The 20,602-nt window shown below is 58.2% G+C and overlaps 1 protein-coding gene and 1 pseudogene across 1 annotated transcript; both read left to right on the forward strand.

Annotated features, from left to right (window-relative positions):
- The first annotated feature begins 493 nt into the window (after positions 1-493).
- On the forward strand, positions 494-4,154 carry TMEM270 (transmembrane protein 270). The gene is given in 4 exon segments (XM_022588653.2): positions 494-1,663; positions 3,247-3,547; positions 3,550-3,662; positions 3,805-4,154. Coding segments are annotated over 4 exon segments (864 nt in total). The 5' UTR covers positions 494-1,510; the 3' UTR covers positions 4,102-4,154.
- A 705-nt stretch (positions 4,155-4,859) lies between these two features.
- Positions 4,860-20,007, forward strand: LOC149747385 (uncharacterized; annotated as a pseudogene).
- The last annotated feature ends 595 nt before the right edge of the window (positions 20,008-20,602 follow it).

Consider the following 20,602-nt stretch of genomic DNA (forward strand, 5'->3'; position numbering starts at 1 on the left):
CTGGTCACTTCAGCCCCCGTCCTGGCTGCCATCATCTCGTGCCAGGAGAGCTTGTTGTTGTGGGTTCCTATCAGATCTCCCCCTTTCCCCCCAAGAGCCCTTCTCTGCCCTAGTCTAGCCTCCTCATGCAGCTGGAGGGACTGTTGTAAAGCCCTCATTGATGTCCAGTGCCTTGCTGCCTTGGCTTTTCGATGGCTCCTATCATTTGATAGAATATTCTATGACCCATGTGGTCCTTGCCGACCTCACCATCTACCTCGTGCTCCTCCCACCTCCTACTTTATGCTCTAGTAATACTGAATTGTTGGAATCATGCTGTTCCCTCTGCCCGGACCATCCTTCATACTTTCTTCTCTGGAAAACTCCTACCCATCCTTCAAAACTTAGCTCAAGGTGGCCTTTCTGAAGCCTCAGCGACCCCTCAGGGACACAGCGTTGGAGACATAGAGGGTGGGTAGGGGAGGGGCAAGGGCAGAGGACAGAGTGGAGGGACTTTGCACGCTTTACCCTCTGGGCCCCTGCTGTTGCCCCGTGGGGAGGAAACAAATGGGTGAACAGGACTTGCCCTGGGCAAAGGTTGTCTTTGACCTTCCAGGGACTCATTATGGCAGGTTGCCATGTACAGCTGGGCGGGCCGTATCCTGCACAAGGGTCCTGGCCGAGGAGGGTAGTGAGACTGAAATCGCGCTGTGTGCCAGGGCAGAGGGGGCCCTCTGCTCACGGTGCCCTGCACTCACAGGATCCTGCCACCAGAGGGCGTCTTTAAAAAATTTCTAAAAGGTGTGAGAGCCTCATCTTGCAGCATCTTGGGGCATCTGCTGGGACCCAGACAGGAAAACAATGCAGGAAACGCTGTGATCAAGGTTCTGGATTCTCCCAGATTTCTAAGCCTTTGACTCTGATCCATGGCTCCAGAAACCTCTCTGAGATGCTCCAGGCAGCCTGTGGCCCTGAGGGGTTTCACTCAGCCAAGTGCCCCTTTTCCCTCTGAGAATGCCTCTCTCCAGGATCCTCTGAGACCTTTTGTGGGCACATTTTCTCTCTCCTGCCCTCCTCTAACTGAATCTCAGAACCCACTGACACATCACTAACATCGTAGAATAAAGGTCACAGCCGCACTTCTCTGCTTCTGTGACTGGGGAGCAACCTTTAGCAAAATGCAAGAAGGATGGATCGGGTGGGAGGAGGGTTAGGTAGGAGATTTCAGATTTGGGTGGCTGAGGCTTCCATCTGCCTCCAAACATTTTGTCACCTGAGGCCCTGGGGGTGAAGATTTCTATATCCCAGGCCTTTGCTCCTTCAGGATTTGGAAGGACGTGGGAAGGCACAGCACCCATACGCTGCCTTGGCCGCCCGTGCTGGGTGGATGGGAGGTTCGTGGAGTTGATGTCCCCGGGAGCAGTCTCCAATTAGGAAGTCGACAGGATGTGGAAGACAAATACCCCAGTTTCCGTTCAGCAATGGGATGGGAGGCAGGTAAAGGAGAGCCTTTTGCGGCAGCTGGGTCCCCATGGTAACTTGGCCCCCACCCTGCAGTATCTGTGAGGTCAGCCTGCCTTTCCCACCTGGAGGAGGGGTAGGAGGGACAGACATGGAGTCCGTCCCTCCGGTCAGATCCAGCCTCTTGGGGACTCTGCTGGTGGTGGTGAAGCTCCCCACACTGGTGAGTGGGGTTTGGGGGGCAGGGGGTGAGGGCCACCTCAGAGCTGCTGGACTCCCCAGGTGAAATAAGGTGGCTGCCTCCCTCCCGGAGTAATCCGACAGTTCTCAGAAGCCCCACCCACAAGCCACAGTGCTAGAATTTTCTCTATAGAGGGTCACTCCTGTGGGTTAAGTTTTGCCCTTCCCATCTGTCTTTTTCAAACATGCAAATGCTGACCATTGGGGTCACGTCTCCAAATCACAACTCCTCAGTGGCTGAGTTATCAGAAAAGGGTCCCCTGGGTCTGCTCCTGTGGCAGAGAAAGGGGAGATTACACAGGGCAGTAGAGAGACAGACATGGTTGGATTGGAATTTCAGCTGCTCTACTCTTTAGCTGTGTGACTTGGGGCAAATTGCTCCACCTCTTTGAGCCTCTGTTCCCTCTCCTGTAGCCTATCTTATAGGATCATGTGGGATATAACAGGTTTCTCTCCTTCCTGGTTTCTACCTCACGAGCTGAGGGGTGGAGGTGCAGCTCCTGTTTCCATCTTGATTCCCCTCCTAGCTGGACCCCTGGACCTCCTTCCTTTCTCAGCATTGCTCCACCCCCTTGGCTCTGCTGATCCCGCCCACAGTGGGGCACACAGCCAACCCCAGGTGACTGCCTTCCACACCACTGTCCCCTAGGGCTCCAGGTGGTGCTCTGGACCGGAGCATGTGGGGTCTGGATTGGTGGGTTGGCGATGCTTCGGGGCTAGAGGCTTTAGGGCTCTGATGAGGGGCTGTTCAGCTCCAGGACTCCAGTGAGTCTCATTTCCAGCCTCTTTCCCCATCCAGGCCCACTCTTTCTCCCAGTGGATGGGAGACATCACATCTACCTTGTCACCCAGGACAGGAATCTGGACATCTTCTTGTGTTCCCCCCCCGCCCCCGCTTACCCCTCACAGTAGGTCAGTCATTCATTCTGTCACGGTCCCTGTGCCTCACATCCGTCTACCCCTAATGGCACTGCTTTTGTCCCCAGCTGCCCTCATGACACCAAGAGGCAACTGATAGGAAGGAATCCCAGGTGCTTGGGAGAAGGAAATGCCCTGGGTTCAAATCCTGCAGGATTAGAGGGCTGAGGGCAATCGTCATTCCTTAGATAATGACGATGATGATAATAAATCAACCTCCTTCAGTCTGGAGGTTTGTAAATAACCATTTAAACCCAAAGGAAAGGGAATTCCTCGGTGGTCCAGTTGTTAGGACTCAGCGCTTTCACTGCCATCAGCCTGGGTTCGATCCCTGGTCAGGGAACTAAGATCCCGCAAGCCGCCTAGTGCTACAAAAACAAAATGCAAAACACAAAACAAACCACCAAGCAAAAACAACCCAAAGGAAAGAGAATCAAATATAATATGAAACACCTCTAAAGCTCCCTCCTGAGAATGGAGTCCTTCCAAGTGACAGATAAAGATCGTTCTTGGGGGTGTGGGGATTGAGGGGGGAGGGCACGGCCCAGGGCGGCCTGGCATCCCCACCCCCACAATAAAACTTGGGACAGGGAGGGCTCCTGCCGCAGGTGAGTGGCAACGGGTGGTGACTGTCTCCTCCTCCTGCAGCTGGCCCAGAACCGGGCCCACCTCTGCAATTTCCTGCCCCTCAAGACCACCCTCTTTAACCACTGGCTGTCAGGGCTGACCCAGGAGGCCCAGGGGTCCCACCCACCCGCCAAGATCTCAGCCTGCCCCGTGGGCCGTGTTCTACAGGCTGGGCTGACACTGATAGAAGTCCCTGTGTGGCTGGTGCGTCGGGCGCCCAGGCTGGTGTGGGCAGGCGTGCTGGGCTGTGCCCGGGCCTCGGGCCTGGCCCTGAAGCGGCTGGGTGCCTGGGAGCAGCTGGGCCTCTCTGCGGCCACCTGGACCTGCTCTTGTCATATCTGCACGGCCTGATGCTGGCTGCCGGGCTGCTGCTACTGCCGACCTGGAGACTGTGCCAGAAAGCCCACTGCTGCAGCCTGGGCCGGCTGCCAGGGAAGGTGGGTGGGGTGGGTGTGGGACAGGCTGGGGAGGGCAGGCCTGGGGCACTGGGCCTGGGCTGGGTGGGGGCGGAGGCTGGCACCAGGTAGTACAGCGTGTGAGCTGCTGGCCGTCACCTGCCCATCCACCTGCCCCCCCCAGGCTCTGCTGGAGAACCGCGTAGTGCTGGGGACACCGGCAGTGCTGAAGCGTCTGCACTGCGGTGTGGAGAGCATGGCAGCCCCCGCCTCCTGGCACCCAGCCTACCTTGTCACCTGGACCACCTGCCTCGCCTCCCACCTGCTGCAGGCTGCCTTTGAGCACACAGCCCAGCTGGCCCAGGCCCAGGAGGCTGAGCCCCAGAAGGCCTTGGGGCTCTTGTGTGAGTCCCCGCTCCCTGAGCCCCTGGCCTCCGAGGCTGGGCCAGTTCTGCCAGAGCCTGGAGCTCCTGTAGAATAAACGTGTGCCCATCTGCCTCTCCTGTCTGATCCGGCCTAGGGCCTCACTCTCTATCCCTCTTCCGTACTGGGCTGCGTGCGTGCGTGTGTGTGTGTGCGCGTGTACACTCGGGCATGTGTGTGGGGGCATGCGTGTCCTAGGGCCGCCTCTGGGAAGGAAGTTACCTCTGGTGAGCACCTGATATGTGCCAGGTAACCCTTGCAGACACTTTCCACACATAATTTTGTTTAAACCACTTACCAGCACAGGTATCCAGATGAGAAAACTGAGCCTCAGAAGGTTGAACCTTCCCAAGGTCCCAGAGTAAGTCAGGGGAAGGGCCAGCACTGGACCCAAGGTTTCTTCATTTCCTAGAACCCCTAACTTCATCGAGGTCCATGTCCCTGCTTCTCAAGACATGGTGCTCAAGGCTTTAGGGATGATGGGTAGTTAGAGACTCTGGCCTCTGGGGGGTGCCAGGGCCTCACATTTCAGAGATTTAGAAAATTCCTTTGAGGAGTAGTTACTCCTGGGCCAGTCTGAAACTAGCTCATGCATCCACTCACATACTTGGCCACTCATTTTCCCACCCATCCATCCAACCATCCATCCATCCATCCATCCATCCATCCACCCACACACACACCTACGCATCCATCCACCCACTCACCCACAAATCCATCCGCAGATCCATCTCCTCCAGGGAGGGGGAAACACTCGATATCTCAGCACTCAGCCCTAGCTGCTCAGGTGCCACTGAAGGGGTGCTGATGTAGCCAATGCAAGCTCAGGCTGCAGTGGGTCAGATCCCCCTGACGGCGCTCTTAGGTGAGTGATTCTGTGAGAGGAGGGGAGGGATGGTTTCTTGGGAGTTAGCGATCACCGCTTACTCATTCCCAAGCCTGACGGTGGTGTGAGTGTGGGAAGACATTCTAGAGAGCTCTGCCCTGCTTTCTCCTTCTCCATTCTGGTTCCCAGGGAAGTTAGGGCTGGATTCCTGCCCTGCCTCTCATGTAAACCTGCAGATGGCCCAGGGTGGGTGTGGGGTGAACTTCCAGGCCCTTCTTCTGAGTCTGAGGGGGCAGGCCTGGCCTGCCCCCGTGGGGAGACTCTGAAGGGCTCCCAGCTGGCCGACCAGGCAGAGCACCTGCTGGGGAAGGCTCTGCAAGGTCCTGGTGAAGGGGTCAGCACAACTGGGATTCCAGAACCCACACACAGCACGCAGGGAAAGCTGAGGGCAGAAGTGTGTGACATTGGCCCACTGCTGAAGGTGGGGACGGGGGGGATGGGAAGGAGGCCCCAGAGCAGGCCTGTGGATCTGAATGGACTTTGAGCTGCCAGGGACCAAGATGGTCCTTGACAGCGCTGTGGCCTGGGGGTGGGGTGGGGGGCGGGGGAGGTGGGAGGCAGGGAGCAGGTGGAGAGGGGCCTCAAAGGCCAAGAATGGAGGGAGGTGGCAAGTACCTGTGCCACCTGGGAGAGAAGACAAGATCCGGGATGGAGCTGGGGACCAGTGATGGGACTCGTGCAGCCCTTGGCAGTGGACGGGGGTGGAGGGTCATGGGGGGGTGAGGGGAGGGGGGGTATTTTTTCCTTCTACTAAAAAAAGTTGTTGTTGTTTTAATTACCTGAAGTACAGAGATGTTAAGGTAAAACTCTTTCCTTTTCTCTGGTTCTAAACTTCTGAGAAACAGGGTCAGCTGTGTGTGGAATATCTCTCCAGTCACAATATAGATGCAAACCTGCGTGCATGTACTCAATGCACATATAGGTTGTACTGATAGGGATCCAGTCACACTATACGTATCGTTAGGCCTCCCCTCCGGGCCTCAGTTTCCATGTCTGTGCAATGTCGGTGACCCGGTGATCCCCGGTGAGACAGCCAGCGTTCAGGGGACCCCAATATCCTGGACGCCCCAGCTGGGAGTTGGTTGGTCGCCAGCTGGACAGGAGGGGCCGGCCTGTGCAGCTCCATCGGGCTCTTAACGTGAGCTGAGATCTGGCTGCGTGAAGCGTACGTCTCCAGGCCCTGAACATAAGTCCGCCCGGGCCTTCCAGGGGCCCTGGCGTCAGGGGGCCAGGGCTTGGGAAGAAGGGAGGAAGGTGTGAATCTGCCCTTGGCTTTTCCTCACAGGCAGTGGGAAGATCAGAGGCCTCTTGGGGTCAGGCAGCCTCAGGTTTGAATCCTGGACCCACCGCCTCGTCTGTGTGACCTTGGGCAAGTCCTTAATCACGTGAGCCTCAGTTTCCCCACCTGGGAACAGGTACAACCGTAGCCTTGGGCCTCACTGGGCTATGTTGGGCCTGTGCATGAACTGTACCAGGCCTGGTGTGGGAAGACGCTGGGAACCGCAGCTCCCCTCCTGGGCATGCGGCCTTCCCAGGGGCCACGGGAACCTTGTTCTGAGGTCAAGAGGGTGGGTGATCAGTCCATCTGTCTCAGGCCTGAGAGTGTGGAGGGGCCCTGGCCTGATGGAGGAAAACAAGTGGGGGACGGTGGGCGGGAGGTGCGGGCAGGGTGGGGGGACTGGCTGCAGGGCTGGCCAGCAGCTCCACGCAATCTGTCTGCTATGCAGTCCCAGGCCTGGCCTGTATTTATTTATGCTGAGCGTGTATTTATATCAGCCCCTTTCTCATTAATAGGGCAGGAAATGGCTGGAATTGTTACATACCTGGCGGCCCAGGGGTCCTGCTCGGCCAAGACACACAGGGCCCTGGACGCCCAGCCGTGATAGTGAGGGACCCTCCTCCTCAGCCCCAGGCCTAAGTCCCTGGCCTTTCATTGACCCCCCCACCCCTTGCATTGAGCACCCATCTACTTCCTTGTGATCCTAGTCACCCCCTGAGCCCACAGCCCTCAGAGCGGGGCTCATTTCAGGTCTGTCCCTGTCCTCCAGCTCCTGACCCCATCTGAACCCCAGGAGGGCCAGTGGTGTCAAGGTGCATCTCGGAGGATGGGGGAGTACTGGGCAGACCCCAGGCAGAACAGCAAGAGTAATGGATGAGAAGTCAGGGGATGGGATCCTGGAGTCCCGGGGTGGGGCTCTGGGCCGAGGAGGAAGTGAGGGGATGTGAGAGGACCCGCCTGAGGCTTGGGGGTCATCCCAGGGCTCTGTTCCCCACCAAGCTTGGACAGACCCTGCATCCCACGGAGGGGTTGTCTGTGTTTACCACCCAGCAGGGGTCCGACAGGGTGTGGGGCTCATCCGTGTCTTGCCTTCTGGGCTACCACGGCTAAATGAGGCTTCTCCACTCAGGGCCTGGCAGCCCCCTCCTCGGCTCTCACGCTGCATGCAGAGTCAAGCCAACATCACTCTCCAGGCCCCAGCTCTTGGGCGCGGGCCCCAGGTGGGGCTGCCAGAGCTGAGAGGCGCGGCCCCCTCTCCAGAGCAATTGCCTGACATAACCTATTAGTGCATCTCGCCTCGGGGCAGCTGGGCCTGCCCACCCCTCTCCTCGGTCGGGCCCAGAGGCCTCCTCTAGGCTGGGATTCCCAGCAGTTGCTGTGGTCAGGTGGGCCTGACCTCCAACCTCTGCCCACTGTGGCCGCCATGCCCTCCTGGTTCAAGAGTCCAGAGCTGGGGCCACTGTGCAGACGTGGGGACTGAAGCTTGAAGAGGATGAGGGGCTTTCTGAGGGGCTGCCCTCGGCCTCCAGCCTTGCTCTCTCGGCTGCACTGCTAGGGTCTGCTGGAAGGCGTCGTGGAGGGCGGCTCCGGACACTGAGGAGGGGCTGCCGCAGGGGCCTCTGAGCTCCTCTAGGCTGTCCCATCGTAAGGACAGATGCGTCATGTGGGGAGAGGAGGGCCAGGCCAGGGACGGTACCCCCTCGGGGCTCCCTTAGGACGGCTTTCCTCAGACACTGTGTTGATCCCCCAGCCTGCAGACCCCCAAGCCCGGGCCAGGGGCTGGTCCTTGGTCCTCCAGCCCTGCCTGGCCCAGCCCGGGCTCCTCCGGGAGCTCCCATCTCCGAGATGGGGACACCGCCCCCACACAGGAGCTGTGGGAACCTAGGTGGCAGGTAAGGAGTTCGCACAGGGCTCGCACACAGTTGTGCTCAGTGAGCAGAAGCACTTCTTTCTTTTTTTTTTTTTGGCCACTGCCACGTGGCATGCAGGATCCTTAGTTCCCGGACAAGGGATCGAACCCGTGCCCCCTGCAGGGGAAGCAGGGAGGCTTATCCACTGGACCGCTAGGGAAGTCCCCAGAAGCACCTCTTTCCAGCTTGGTGGCTGAGTGCCTGGGGTCAGGGGCAGAGGGGCGCAGTGGTCTGGGGTCTTTTGCCTAGTTGGGCTCCTGTCCCCAGCGGAGCACCACTCTTTGGAGGAGGAGGCCGAGGGGCGGGGCCTCCGGAGCAAGGTTTCATCCTCTGAGATTCTCCTGGGGCTGCACTGTGTCCCCGCACCCCAGGGACGCTGCCTCAACGGGCAGGGCAGCGTCCCATCCCACTGCTGCCCCAGCTAAGTCCTAGGTCACCTAAGTCTGTGGCTGAGAGTGTCTGGGTAGGGGTGGGGAGAAGCAGGCATCCAGCCCTGGAAGCTGCACCCCCCAACAAGCTGCCTGTAGTCTGAGGGACTTCAGACCCTTTGTTCCCATTGGGGTCCTGCCTGTTCCTGACTTGCATGACCCTGGGCAGGTCCCTGGGCCCTGTCCCTGCTCATGAAATTAGGCAGGGGCCTCTGGGCGCTGTGGCTCCTGGGTCAAAGTTTTTGTGAATCCTGAATCCCTCTCGGCCCCGAGGCCTGTGGGCTAGGGTTCGGGGTGCTGGAGAGGGTGTGAGGAGGGAGGCCCTTTGGCCCAGGCCTCAAAGCCCCAGGGCCCTCCTGCTGTGACCGCACACATCTGGAGCTGCGTCCCGTCCCCACCCCAGGCCCACATCTGGAGCGCAAAGCCGGCTAGCGGCTAAACATGGAGCGTTTGGGTCCCGAAGAGCCTGCTCCCAGGTTAACGCAGTGCATCTGGCCCCTGGCTGCTGCTCTGCTGTGTCTCCACAGCAGAATGCTGGCTGCACATCTGGAGGCCGGAGCCCTGTGGCCATCCCACCTCACTCCACGCCCGGAGGGAGTGGAGTTGGTGCTGCCTGGAGTGCCCTGCCCTGAGGTGGGGTTCCGGTGTGTAGAGGGCTCCCTCTTCCCTTCTGATGTCATAGCTCACAGGGCTTCTCCTGGGGGCTGCCTTGGGAATAGCTGAGTTTTGACATAATGTAGACACATGTTCCCTGATGGGAGTGGTGACAGCTGCCACTCTGCACCAACTCAACCGGCAGCCATGTGGCATTGTTTGAAAGAGCCTGTAGGGCCTCCAGGATTGCCTGCCTGCCCACCCCCTCCTGGGGTGCCTAGGGTGCTGCAGGGTGAACCAACCATGGGCTGACAGTGGGACTTCACTGGGTCCCTGTCACGGAGCACACCTCACATGATGTGCCCACCTGTCACTTCCTTTCTACCCCCTTCTCTGCCAATACATGTGCTTGGCAGGATGGGGTTAGATGTCTCCAGAGGCCCCAGACTCAGAGAAGAGAACCTGGAAAAGCAGGTGGCCTGAGGGAACTGGGGCTGGTATGTGGGACACACCATCTCGGGGCAAGGGGCTCCTGGGGCAGAGACACAGCATGGGGTCTCCCGGGGGGGAGAAGGCAGGTCTGGGTTGGAGGAAACTCTCACGCCATGGGCACTGCCCAGTGGTGGCCTGGACTGGCTCTTCCTCAATGGGGGACACGACCCTTCTGACCCCACTGGGGCCATGGGACCCTAAGGAGTGAAAGAATATGGGATTCTCAAGTGATTGTGGTAGTGCGCTCCCTGTCACAGGGGGATCCAAGCTGGCAGCGCTGCTTACCGTCAGGAAGATGGCAGAGGCTATTCTCACAAAGAGCCCAAAGCTGTGTTAGATAGCTTTCTATCACTATACTCCAACCCTATAACTCCAAGCATCTAGAATTCTGAGACTCCTTGCCTTCTACGACAGGAGGCACAAACTACCATGGGGTGGAGGCCAGGTATTTGGCATGGAGGGTGGGGCGGGGGGAAGCAGAGGAGAGAGGCACTGGGCATGCAGAGAAGTGTTGCCAGCCTGTGGCCTGGGGCTGAGGGCTTCGCTGCCTCCCCGCCCAGAATGGCCTCCGCTCTGGTGCTGGCCCAGCCTCCGGGGCCTGGGATGTGAGCACATAGCCGCCGGTTCTGCATCCTGTGGTCAAGCTTTACTGGAGCATCACTGGCCCCAGTTGAAAGGAATCCTTCATTTGCCGTCGCCTCCAGCCTGGAGGCCCAGGGAGCAACACGCAGTTTAGACCACAGAGCTTCATGCCTCCTCGTGCACCTCCGTACTCATGGAAAATCTGAGTCAACAAACATGCAAGACGGAGACACAAATAAAAAATAACGAGGGCAAACATTTACTGAGTATTCACCAGGGGCCAGATACAGTTCTGAGGCCTTTACTTGTATTAACTCATTCCAGCCTCCCTGGAATGGGTACTGTTGTTATCATTAATCCATTTTACAGACGGGAGCCTGAGGCTTAAGGTCCACTCAGCCGTTGGGTGGCAGAGCTGGGATTCAGACCGGGTGGTCTGCCTCCAAAGTCTGTGTCCTTAACCACTGCTCCTCCCTGCCGCTCTGCAAGTGGGGTGGGTGGGGAAGACAGAGAGCAGAGGTAGAGATGGATGGGGTTGGCGCGTGGGGCGCTGAGGGCTCTGAGGCCCTGAGAAGGGATGGTGCCATGCCCAGCCCAGGAGGGGAAGCAGACCAGCTCAGTTACAGGGGTCATCCTGTCCTGTCCCCCAGGCCTTCAGATGAGGTGTCGGGCATCCAAGGGTGGCCCCCTGCCTTGTCAAGCCTTCCAAAGTCAGAGGCAGGCTTTGCTCGTTCCCCAGGCTCTCCTGGAAGGCAAGAACCTGGGGCTGCTAGGGCTGTGAGGGTCAGCCCTGAGCCTACCTGCTCTGTGGCCAGTGTCCTGGGGGGACACCTGCTCCTGAGGTGGGGGCAGTTTCTGGAGGGTCACTCAGAGCTTCCAGGGCTGGGGCTGGCGTTCTCCATGGATGTGAACGTGTGTAGGGGTCTTCCCTTTGTCCACCTCTGCTGCCATCTGACCTGCCAGAGGAGCTAAGCAGACAGCAGGAAGAGAGGGCATTCTGGGGCCATGGGCCTCATCTGTGGACAACTCAGACAGATCTTCCTTGTCCCACTGGTACCTTCTTCTTCTTCTTTTTTTCTTTTGGCTGCGCTGAGCAGCTTGCCGGGTCTTGGTTCCCCGACCAGGGATTGAACCTGGGCCCGACAGTGAAAGCTCAGAGTCCTAATCACTGGACCTCCAGGGAAGTCCCCACTGGTACCTTCTAATAACGTCTCTCACCCAGAGCTCCTGCCCGTCTTAGGCACGAAAAAAGCAGCCATCCTCACTGGGTACTTCCTTTGTTCCAGTCACCACCGTGAGGACTTGGCCATAATGGAATATCTCACTTAATCCCCACAACTGTGTCAGGAAGGTGTTATTATCACCCCCATTTTACAGATGAAGAGACTGAGGCTCAGAGAAGGTAAATCACTTCTCCACACAGCTAAGTGATTCAAATCTAGGGCTGTCTGACACCCCCACCCCTCACTGAGCCCCTAATTCCCGCCCCTGCCAAGAGGGCTGGGAAGAAACCTACCCAGGCCAGGTTTCCCAGAGCCCCAGACCGATGCCCCCTGTACCGTAGCTGGGCTGGCTTCAACCAGGCTCAGCCTGGCCTTTAGGGGCTGGCCGGGGGCCGAGGAGGAAAACAATGGGAGAGAAAGGGAGCGGAAACCCTCTGGAAGTGAGCGGGGAGGGAAGCCAGGCTGCCAGGGGGTTCTGGACAGGCTGGGTCCCTGAGTCCATGGGGCAGGGGGCAGTGGCAGGGCTCAGGGTGCCCAGACCATGCTTCTTGTGTGCGTTTGAGGTGCTCTGGCCCAACCCTGAATGGGGAGACCAAGGCAACAAGGACCCACATGGGTCCCATCCTGTGGTCTTAGGGGTCTTGGCTTTCTCTGGGGGACCCCTAGCCTGAGCAAGTGGAGGAGACCCCTGGAAAGACGCAGATTCACTTGCCTCTACACTGCTGAGTTTGGCAAGAGGAGGAAGCTGCTGGTTCAACCTTGACAGCATCTCCTCTGCCCCCGGGCAGGCTGAGAATGTTGGGAGAAGGGCAGGTGGGCTCAGGGCCCCTGACTCGGCTGCACAGAAGGCCCTCGCCTGACCTCCCAGCTGGCCCAGCTTTCCCCACAGGCTCACCAGGTGGGCTTCCAGTGGCCCCTCCTGGCCCCTCGTCCCTTCCCCAAACCCTGGGGTGCTGTCCTTTGACATCCATTATGTTATTAACCTGGGGGGGAGCACAGGTCACTCTGAACCCAGGGCCCTTCTGCGGCTGCTTGCCGAGGTCCCAGTGCCTGGACCACCTGCTCTGTATCCATCCTGGTCCCCAGGACCAGGTCTCTCTTAACCTCGGTGCTCTGGTCAGTGATCTGAGTGCTCAGGATAGGAGACTGGTCCTCAGAGTGGCCTTTGAATGCTGTGACCCTGCAGCCTCGCTCCCTCAGGGCCATCACCTTGACCCCCAGGATGGCAGGGTCCAGCCCTGGTCTAGGCGTCCGGGCTGAGCCCAGGTTTCCATCTGTGACTCTGGACTGGCAGGTTAGTTGGCCTGAGGGACGCCGTGGCTGAGGGCTCTGTCTCCAGCCCCTCACCTGGGGTGTCCCTGTCTTGCTCCCATCCCAGCAGCCCCTGGCCTCACCTCAGGTGCATCTCTCTCCCTCTAGGAGCCGCAGTCCTCTGGGCCCTGCTCCTTCCCAGCCCCGGGAGGGGCCCTCAGGGGCAGCTGTCACCATTCATATGGGGGGCGGGGGAAGGAGAGTACGGTGAACAGGCGCTCAGTGTGGTGGGGGCCTGCCCTCCTTCTCCAACTGCCCGGGGGCCCAGCTTCCCCTCTGTTTCCTCCCTCTGAGCTGAGAATTGGGATGACGGGCTTTGACCATGTTCTCAATCCACCAACACTGTTGGAGGCCTCCTTGGTGCCAGGTGCTTGGGGTGAACCCTGGTTGTGCCGTTAACAGGTTCTGGTGCCTTGGATCACTTACTTCCTGCTTCTGGTCTCAGTTTTCCCCTCTGAGGAATGGGGTTGGACTTGAGATGTTGATGTGGCCTTCCAGCTCTTGCTGGGGTGAAGCTCACCTCTCGCCCTTGTGTACAGGCCCCCCGACACACACACACACACACACACACACACACACTTCTAAGGCCACAGGGCTCCCTGACCAGTCCCCGAGCTGTTACCATGGCAGTCTTTCCAGTCTCCAGCCTGGTGGGCCTTGTCACCAACAGTGAGAGGGTGGGGGTGGGGGGTGGAGGTCTCCCTTCCTCCCCCTCAGCCCCTCTTCAGGGCCAAGCAGCAGGGAGCTTGTCAGGGAGTGAATCCTCCCAGACAAACCAGGCCAGTCAACAAACAGACGACCAAAATAACAAGGAGAGATTATGAAACCCAGATTCAGGGAAAGAGGCCACTCCAATCCTCTCTCCAGGATGGGGGGCAGTGAAATCGGGCCAGGCCTGTGGGTCAGAGCCGGCCTGGCCCAGACTATCTTTGTGCTGTCTGGGGGATGGGGGCTGATGAAATCCCAGCTGTGTTTCACCAAAGCACTTACCCCTTAAGCCCAGGCTCCATGTGGTGCAAATTCATTGTCACTTAACCCATCACTCAAGGCTCTGAGCCGCGCCCCTCCCCCTCCCAAGAAAGACAAAACACACAGTCTCTGGCACAAGGGGGAGGTGGGCGTAAGGGGCCGTGACAGGCAGGCTGGCTGTCTTGACCTGAGCTGCCCCCAGCGGGCAGCTGGCCCCTGCATTTTCCCGCCTCCTTCCATCCAGCCCAGGCTTCCTCAAAGGCAGGCTGCCGTGCAAGCCCCACTGAGGTCAGGTTGGGAGCCTGGGGTCACTGACATCCTCCCCACACCCCCAGCCAGCGCTGGAAACAGGAACCTGATGAGCCCCGAAGTGTGTGCGCAGGAACGCCTGGAGGTCACCACATGGCAGTGTGACACGCAGATGTGTCCGCGCCAACGACACAGGCGATTTCCATCTGCTTTATCTCCTTGTTGCTTTTCACGTTTGTCGGTTTGTACCTGGTGTTCTGCACCTTAGGGCTGTGCTGGGGTTGGTGAGGGGAGAGTCAGACTGGATGGGAAGTGTTTCTGCCAGGGCATTTAGTCTTTATCAGATGCGGGGACGGAGACCTCTGCTTTTACAAACTGCACTTACCCCCCTGTGGCTTACTGAGCCGGGTGGCCATGGCCGAGGGCGCATTGGGTGCTGGGCTCCCCCAGCCCGCCCCACCTGCGTGTGCACTGATCCCTCAAGCCCTTATTTTAGCCGGCACCAGAATGGCTTTTCTCAGGAGGAGCTTCAACTGGGACAGAGCAGGCCCCCGACTGCCATCTTATCCCATTTTGGGTGCCTCTCTCTCCCCCTAGACTGTGGGAGGCAGGATCCTCAATGCCTGGCACGGGGTTCGGCCTAGAACCCAAGTGTGGCAAATGCTTGTTGAATGAATTAATACATTTCTCAAGTGACCTCAGAGTGCTATTTGCATTATCTACAGGCCAGATTTATCCAGAGCGGCGGCTCTCCAGATAAATATTGACAATCTGGCTTTTGTATGTTCTGCAGTCAGGGACAAAGCTCCCTTTCTGATCTGGGCAGGAAGGAAAGCTCCAGTCCCTAGAGACAGATGACCCCTGAACCCTCTTCTCACCACATCGGGGATGCCTGTGACCCCCTTTGCTCTCGTGACCTCTCTGCTGGGCCGCCCCGTTAGCTTTGGTTTCTGGTCCCCGGAGGAGGGGGGGCAGCAGGGTGGAGCTGCAGGATTTTGCTTTCCTGGGCAGGGCCAGGCAGTTCCCGAAGCAGCGGAGTTGTTTGGGTGCAAACATTTCCCTGCATTGTCTGGCTTCAGAAGGCAGCCAAAAGTCTAGGCAGGAGGGAGGGAGCGGCAACAGGATTTTTCTCCCCTCCATCCCTAAGAAGACAGGAGCCTCAAAGCACACATGTGGGGCTTGGGAGGTCATGTCAGGCCCAGGGGGATACAGAGGAACGAGGAGCAGACAGAATAGGGGGCTCAGCTGGGCAGGGCTGGGGAGGCAGGTGGATTGTTCTTTGATTCAAGTCCAGCCAAAGGATGAGGCTGTACCTGCCCCAGGGGATGCCTGGAGATGCTGTCATTTCCTTGCAGCCTGGGTTTTCCAGACCAGCCATGGTTTTCTCTTCTGATGCAGCAGAGAGCCGACCTCCCCTCTCGGCTAAACTTGCCCCTCCTCTGAGGCTTCTGCTCTTTGACACCTTTTCCAGGGTAGGTGGCTGTGAAGATGGGGCCTCCAGGAGGTTGAGAGAGGGATGTCCAAGCAGTATGTTATTTAGGTCTCAAAAAATGCCTGAGTTACAGATGGGGAAGCTGTGGCTCAGCAAGTAGCTGGGACGGGAGAGCCCAGAGCCCTCTGCTGCTGTAAGGTCCCAATGCCCAGACCACCCACCCCTGTGGATCTCCAAGGTCCCTGCTCTCTCTGTCTTGGGGCCTTTTAACAAGATGCTTCCCTGACTTCTGCTTTTCCTCCCTGGAATTCCAGAAAGAAGCTCCTCTGTGTCAAGATGGCAGTGGGCAATGCCACTTTGCATTTTGAGTGTGTTTCCCAAGTGATGCTTCATGGAATGTTGTTTTGGGAGAGAAAAAAAGATTCTGGACCCAATAAGCTGGGGAAACACTGGATCTGACAAAGTCAGACAGGCTTCTCTCTTGCGGGACTTCTCAGAGCCTTTAAGTGTCTACTTTGCTCTACTAAGAAGGAGCCCCGGTGTGCAGTGTTTCCCATACTTATTTGATACTGGTGCCATTTTTCCTCCTGAAATCTTTCCTAGGAAAAGTGGGACATACTTTTGGCCATGCAGGTTTTGAGGACACCTCAGGAATTCTTGGACTTGAAATGTCAAGTCACCCAGCAGAGATGGTGGCTGTGGGTAAAGATGCTTCTTTTATCATGTTGAGCGGGAAATTATCCTTTCGACATTGGAGGAAGTTGGCCAATGGAGGTTCCCTGGTGTCAAGCAAGTGTGGAGATCTGGCCACAGGATTTGCCTTCTTTTCCTTGGCACTGAATGGAGAAGAGCTGGCAGGTGGACAGAACAAGGAGGTAAGGACAGACCTTGTTCGTCTCTCTAATTTATTTTGAAAGTATGAGTCATGATTCCGTCATCTGTGACCAAGATTGGGCAAGACCCAGGCAGTTGGGAAGTTGGATTTCACTCATCAAGTTGGTGTGAAGTTCTGGAAAGGGCGATCCCAGCTTCGGGAGAGATCTGATTCCAAGACCAGATTTGGGGGTGAGTTACCAGGGCTCAGGACATGCTGGGTTCTTACCATGTAGCTCCCTGTCCCCTCCAGACAGCTGGAGTCCCCGGACCCCACTGGCAGGCTCAGTTCTGCCCCAAACTCTGGGGCCGGGCCTGACTTCAGCTAGGACATTTCTGAAGGAGCCAAGTTCAATGCCCAATCTTATGTCCTGGTTCTAATAACGGAGGCTCAACTTTGCTTCCAGGGCCTCTCTCATCAATTCTTCCCCAGCATAAGAGTCCTGAACCCCAGCTGTGTGCTGGGGACCTTCTTGCCTGCTACTGGATGTCCCCAACTGTGCCCTCCTGCTTGGTTCCCAGGTCCCAGATTCCTGACACTAAATCCCACTGACCTGCTGGACCCCCTTCCTCCCATCAACTCTGGCTCCTCTTTGCATCTGCCTGGGCCCCAGGCCTGCTGGATGGGCTTTTTGCAGGTGATGTTGTGTGAGAGTCCACGCCACCTCAGAGGGAGTCCAGCTGCTCAGCCCAGAACTCTTCCGGTCTGCAGCTTTCTTGGACGCCAGCCAGGCAAGAAGGAACGATTCAACTCAAGCCTGGGGATAAGACCAGGAGTCTTGAAACTCATTCACTCACTTGTTCATTCATTCAGTTACTTATTATTTCTATCAGCGTTTGTGGACTCAAGCAAGATCACACTCTAAGTCAGTGGTGTTCAAACTTGAATGGGCAGCATAGGGCCCTGCAGAGCTTATTAAAAGACAGACCATTGATTTAGTAGGTCTGTGGTGGGGCCGATCATTTGCATTTCTAACAAGCTTCCAGGTGATGTTGATGCTACGGGTCTGGGGACCGCAAAGGGGGGAGAGGTCAAAGCTATTATCAAATAATAAAAGCCCACCTATGGACTATCTTACCAGGCCATTGAAACCAGAAGCTTCCACAAGAGAGGTCTGGATGGAGTGAGGCTGTGGAAGGACCTGGACCTGAGCAGGGAGAGGGGAGACGAACCGAAAGACAGACAGAGACCCAGAAGGCTGGTTGGGGATGCAGAGGACAAGTCTGTCTGTTTCCTTGGCTGGACCAGCCCTGGAGGTCAAGGTCTGGGGCAGGAGGGAGGCAGGCAGGCCTAGGAAGTCTGGGGCCATGCAGAGCGGAGGCTGGGATTTGGCCTCAGGCCCAATGCACCTGACCCGTAGGTCTGGGAACAATGGCTAGGCCAGTGCTGCCTGGCCTGCTGCCGGGCACATCTCTGTTTTCCTTCCCGGCTCCCATCTCCCCAACCTCTCCTCGCTCACTCTCTCTCTGGCAGGCCCATGCTGTCCGCTGGACCCTGGACAGCACATTCCTTCGTGCTGATCTCTTCCCAGCGGCTGCAAGCACACGTTCTCACAGTGAGGCTAGAAGAGAGGCCAGGGGCTGCGGCGATGCGGACGGGGGCTCAGGCTGGCCCCCCCTGGGGCCCTGGACCCTCATTCAGAGACAGAGGGCACGCGGGAGGAGGAAGGGGTTCCCTAGTACCCAGCCAGCCCTGGGAACTTGGACCGCTTCCTCCCCAACCTTGTGTTTCCTGCGGTTAGGTGGGCAGCAGACATTGCGGGCCCCATGCACAGCGCCCTCTGTAGAGTGTGGCCCTGGTCCAGTTGGCGCCGGGCGTGATCTGTCTGCCTTGGAGGAAGGCTCAGCGCCATAGAGGAATGGTCCCTTCTGGAACAGGACCTCCCCCTGGGTCAGGCCACCATTCCTGGGAGTCCTGTACTGCCTCTCTCTTCCCCATACCTGCACGGCCCCGACATTCAGAGGGACCTGCTGTCCAGGCTGGCAGCAGAGAGGTTAGGGGCTCATGTCCTGGTCCCCCTGGAGTCTTTCCTGAGCTGTTTGTGCTGGGCCAGGTCTCTGCCTTGGGGTCAGGTTCAAGGTTCAATTTGGGGTTGGGATTAACGTCAGAGTTCAGCCTGGGCTGGGCTCAGGTGTCAGCCTATATTTCAGGTTAGAGTTCAGTCTGAGAGTGGAGTTGGGGTTCAATTTGGTGTCAGGCTCAGTCTGGGGTCATGCTGGGGCTTCGCCTAGGGTGGGTGTTGGGCACTCTGGGTTTGGGGTCAAGGCTTGGACCCCAACAGAGACTAGGTCCTCAGTGTGTGGACTGGACCCTGTGTGGAGCTGACTGAGGCACGTATGTGTTAAAGGTGATCCCTGTGCTCTCCCCACTGTCTCCCTGCCCCCAGTGACCACCCCCCCCGCCAGCCCCTCAAGCTGTTCCCTGACTCCTGAAGCCTCATAACAGGGCCAGAGGCAGAATGAGGCCTGGGGCTGGGCTTGGCGGCTGGAGAGGGTGTCCACTTCAGCTCTTTCTTCAGCAAAATGTGTCGTGATACCTGGGCTGGGCCCAGGGACACAGCGGGTACCACAGAGTCCCTCAGCCCTCTCTGGGCCTGTTTTCCTGTCTCAGAAGCTCAGTGCTGGCGAGCTGGGCTGACCTGCAGAAACGTGGGTCTGCAAGAGGGTTGGAGGGGGGACGGCGGGTGGGGGCCACTTCTAGAGCTCTGGCCTGGAGGGAGGGGCTGCCCTGGGCAGGGGAGGGAGGAGGGGCAGGCAGGACAGACCTTCCTGGGAGCCCGCTGGGGGAAGGTGTAGCCAAGGAGGCATCTATTGCCCCTTAGTGGCTGACAGTGCCCCTCTGTAAGCAAAGGGCCTCCTTCTGTGGCGTGGAGCCTCCCACATGACAAACGTGGCTTAAATGTTAGGTCAGTAAGAGGTCCCAATCCTGGCACTGGACTCCAGAGGCCCTGACACCTGCCCGGAAAGTGACACCTGCCCCGCTCATCAGCAGGGCCCCAGGACACCCCAACAAGCCCCCTGCATGCAGGAGGGCAGGTCAGAAGCCCGAGGCTGCCCTTGGCCTCTGATCCTTCTCTTGCTCTCTTAGCTCGGCCCCCTAATCTGGCCTCCTCCTGTCAAAGCCGCAGACACAGAGAGAAGCCCAAACTGACGTCAGGCGAAGCGTCCACAGGGCCTCTGTCTCTCCCAGAGATTTGACTCCGGTGCCCAGCGTGGATGTCTGTGGTTTTTAAAAGGTGAAAATGGCCCATAACCCTGCTTCTGTGTCTCCACCGAAACCTGGCAAGATGCGTAGCTTGGGGGAAGATGGGCTCCAGGGTCCTGGTCCTAGACCAGAGCTGGGCTGGACTGGTGAGCCCCTTCCCCTCTCTGAGGTCCCCCCGACCCCTCTCCCCTGTTCCAGCTCACTGGCAGACCCCAGCATCCCACGCTCTCCGCTGTCCCTAGCAGCTCCTGTCCCTGACCCTCCTGCCCCTTCTTCCTCCCAGCTCCTCTTCACGGCTAAGGCCCTGACCTTCTCGGCCCTTCCCATGCTGAGGCCCATTGCCCAGTCCCCCTGGGGGCTACCTGGTTCATGGACCTCTGGGTGCCCCTCCCCGCTGAGACCCCCGCCACACCAGCCCTGAGCCTGGACGCAGAAGGTGCTCAGTGAGCCTTTGCTGGCTCAGGATGGATAAATTCCTCCTCGAATCTGCCTTTGCTCATGCTTTGCCCTGCTTCGATGTGGACATTTGAACCACCGACTCCTGGGAACCATTCTGTGCCACGAGCAGGGGCTGCTGGGAGGAGCCCAGGGAGCCAGATGGCCATTGTGCCCTCGGTCAGCATGACCTGGTCCAGCCCAGGGGTGGCCCCTCCAGACAGCGGGCTGTGATGGCCAGGCTCTTTCAGGGTCAGCACACAGTCTTCAGGCCAGTCCTGCTTCCTGATGCCTGCCCTGGGCACTAGAGCCCCTCCCTTGACATCAAGGGGCTCACAGTCCAGGATGTATGTGGAGAAGAAAAATCCTCAGTCTCTGATTCTTGCTCCAAGCCTTCTCGATTTCTGCTGCAGCCTCATGGCCACTGCCAGGCTGTACGATGACTCCTGTGGGCCAGGGTCCCCCACACCATGGTCAACCTGACCATGACCTTGCCTTACTTAATCCCCTTGCTTTCCTGTCATTTATGGAATATGGTCCAACCTGCTGACGTCAGCTACCCACACCCATACTTTCTATTCCCTGTCCATTCATCGCTTCTCTGGCCCCTGCCAGGACTGTTCGTATCTCTGAGGCTTTACCTGGTCCCTCCTCAGGCCTCACGTCTCAGCTAAGGCAGGGATAACCTGCA

The sequence above is a fragment of the Delphinapterus leucas genome, chromosome 15 (genome assembly GCF_059928025.1).
Source record: "Delphinapterus leucas isolate spDelLeu-1000000601 "Yukka" chromosome 15, BTC_Dleu_Yukka2, whole genome shotgun sequence".
Lineage (NCBI taxonomy): Eukaryota > Metazoa > Chordata > Mammalia > Artiodactyla > Monodontidae > Delphinapterus > Delphinapterus leucas.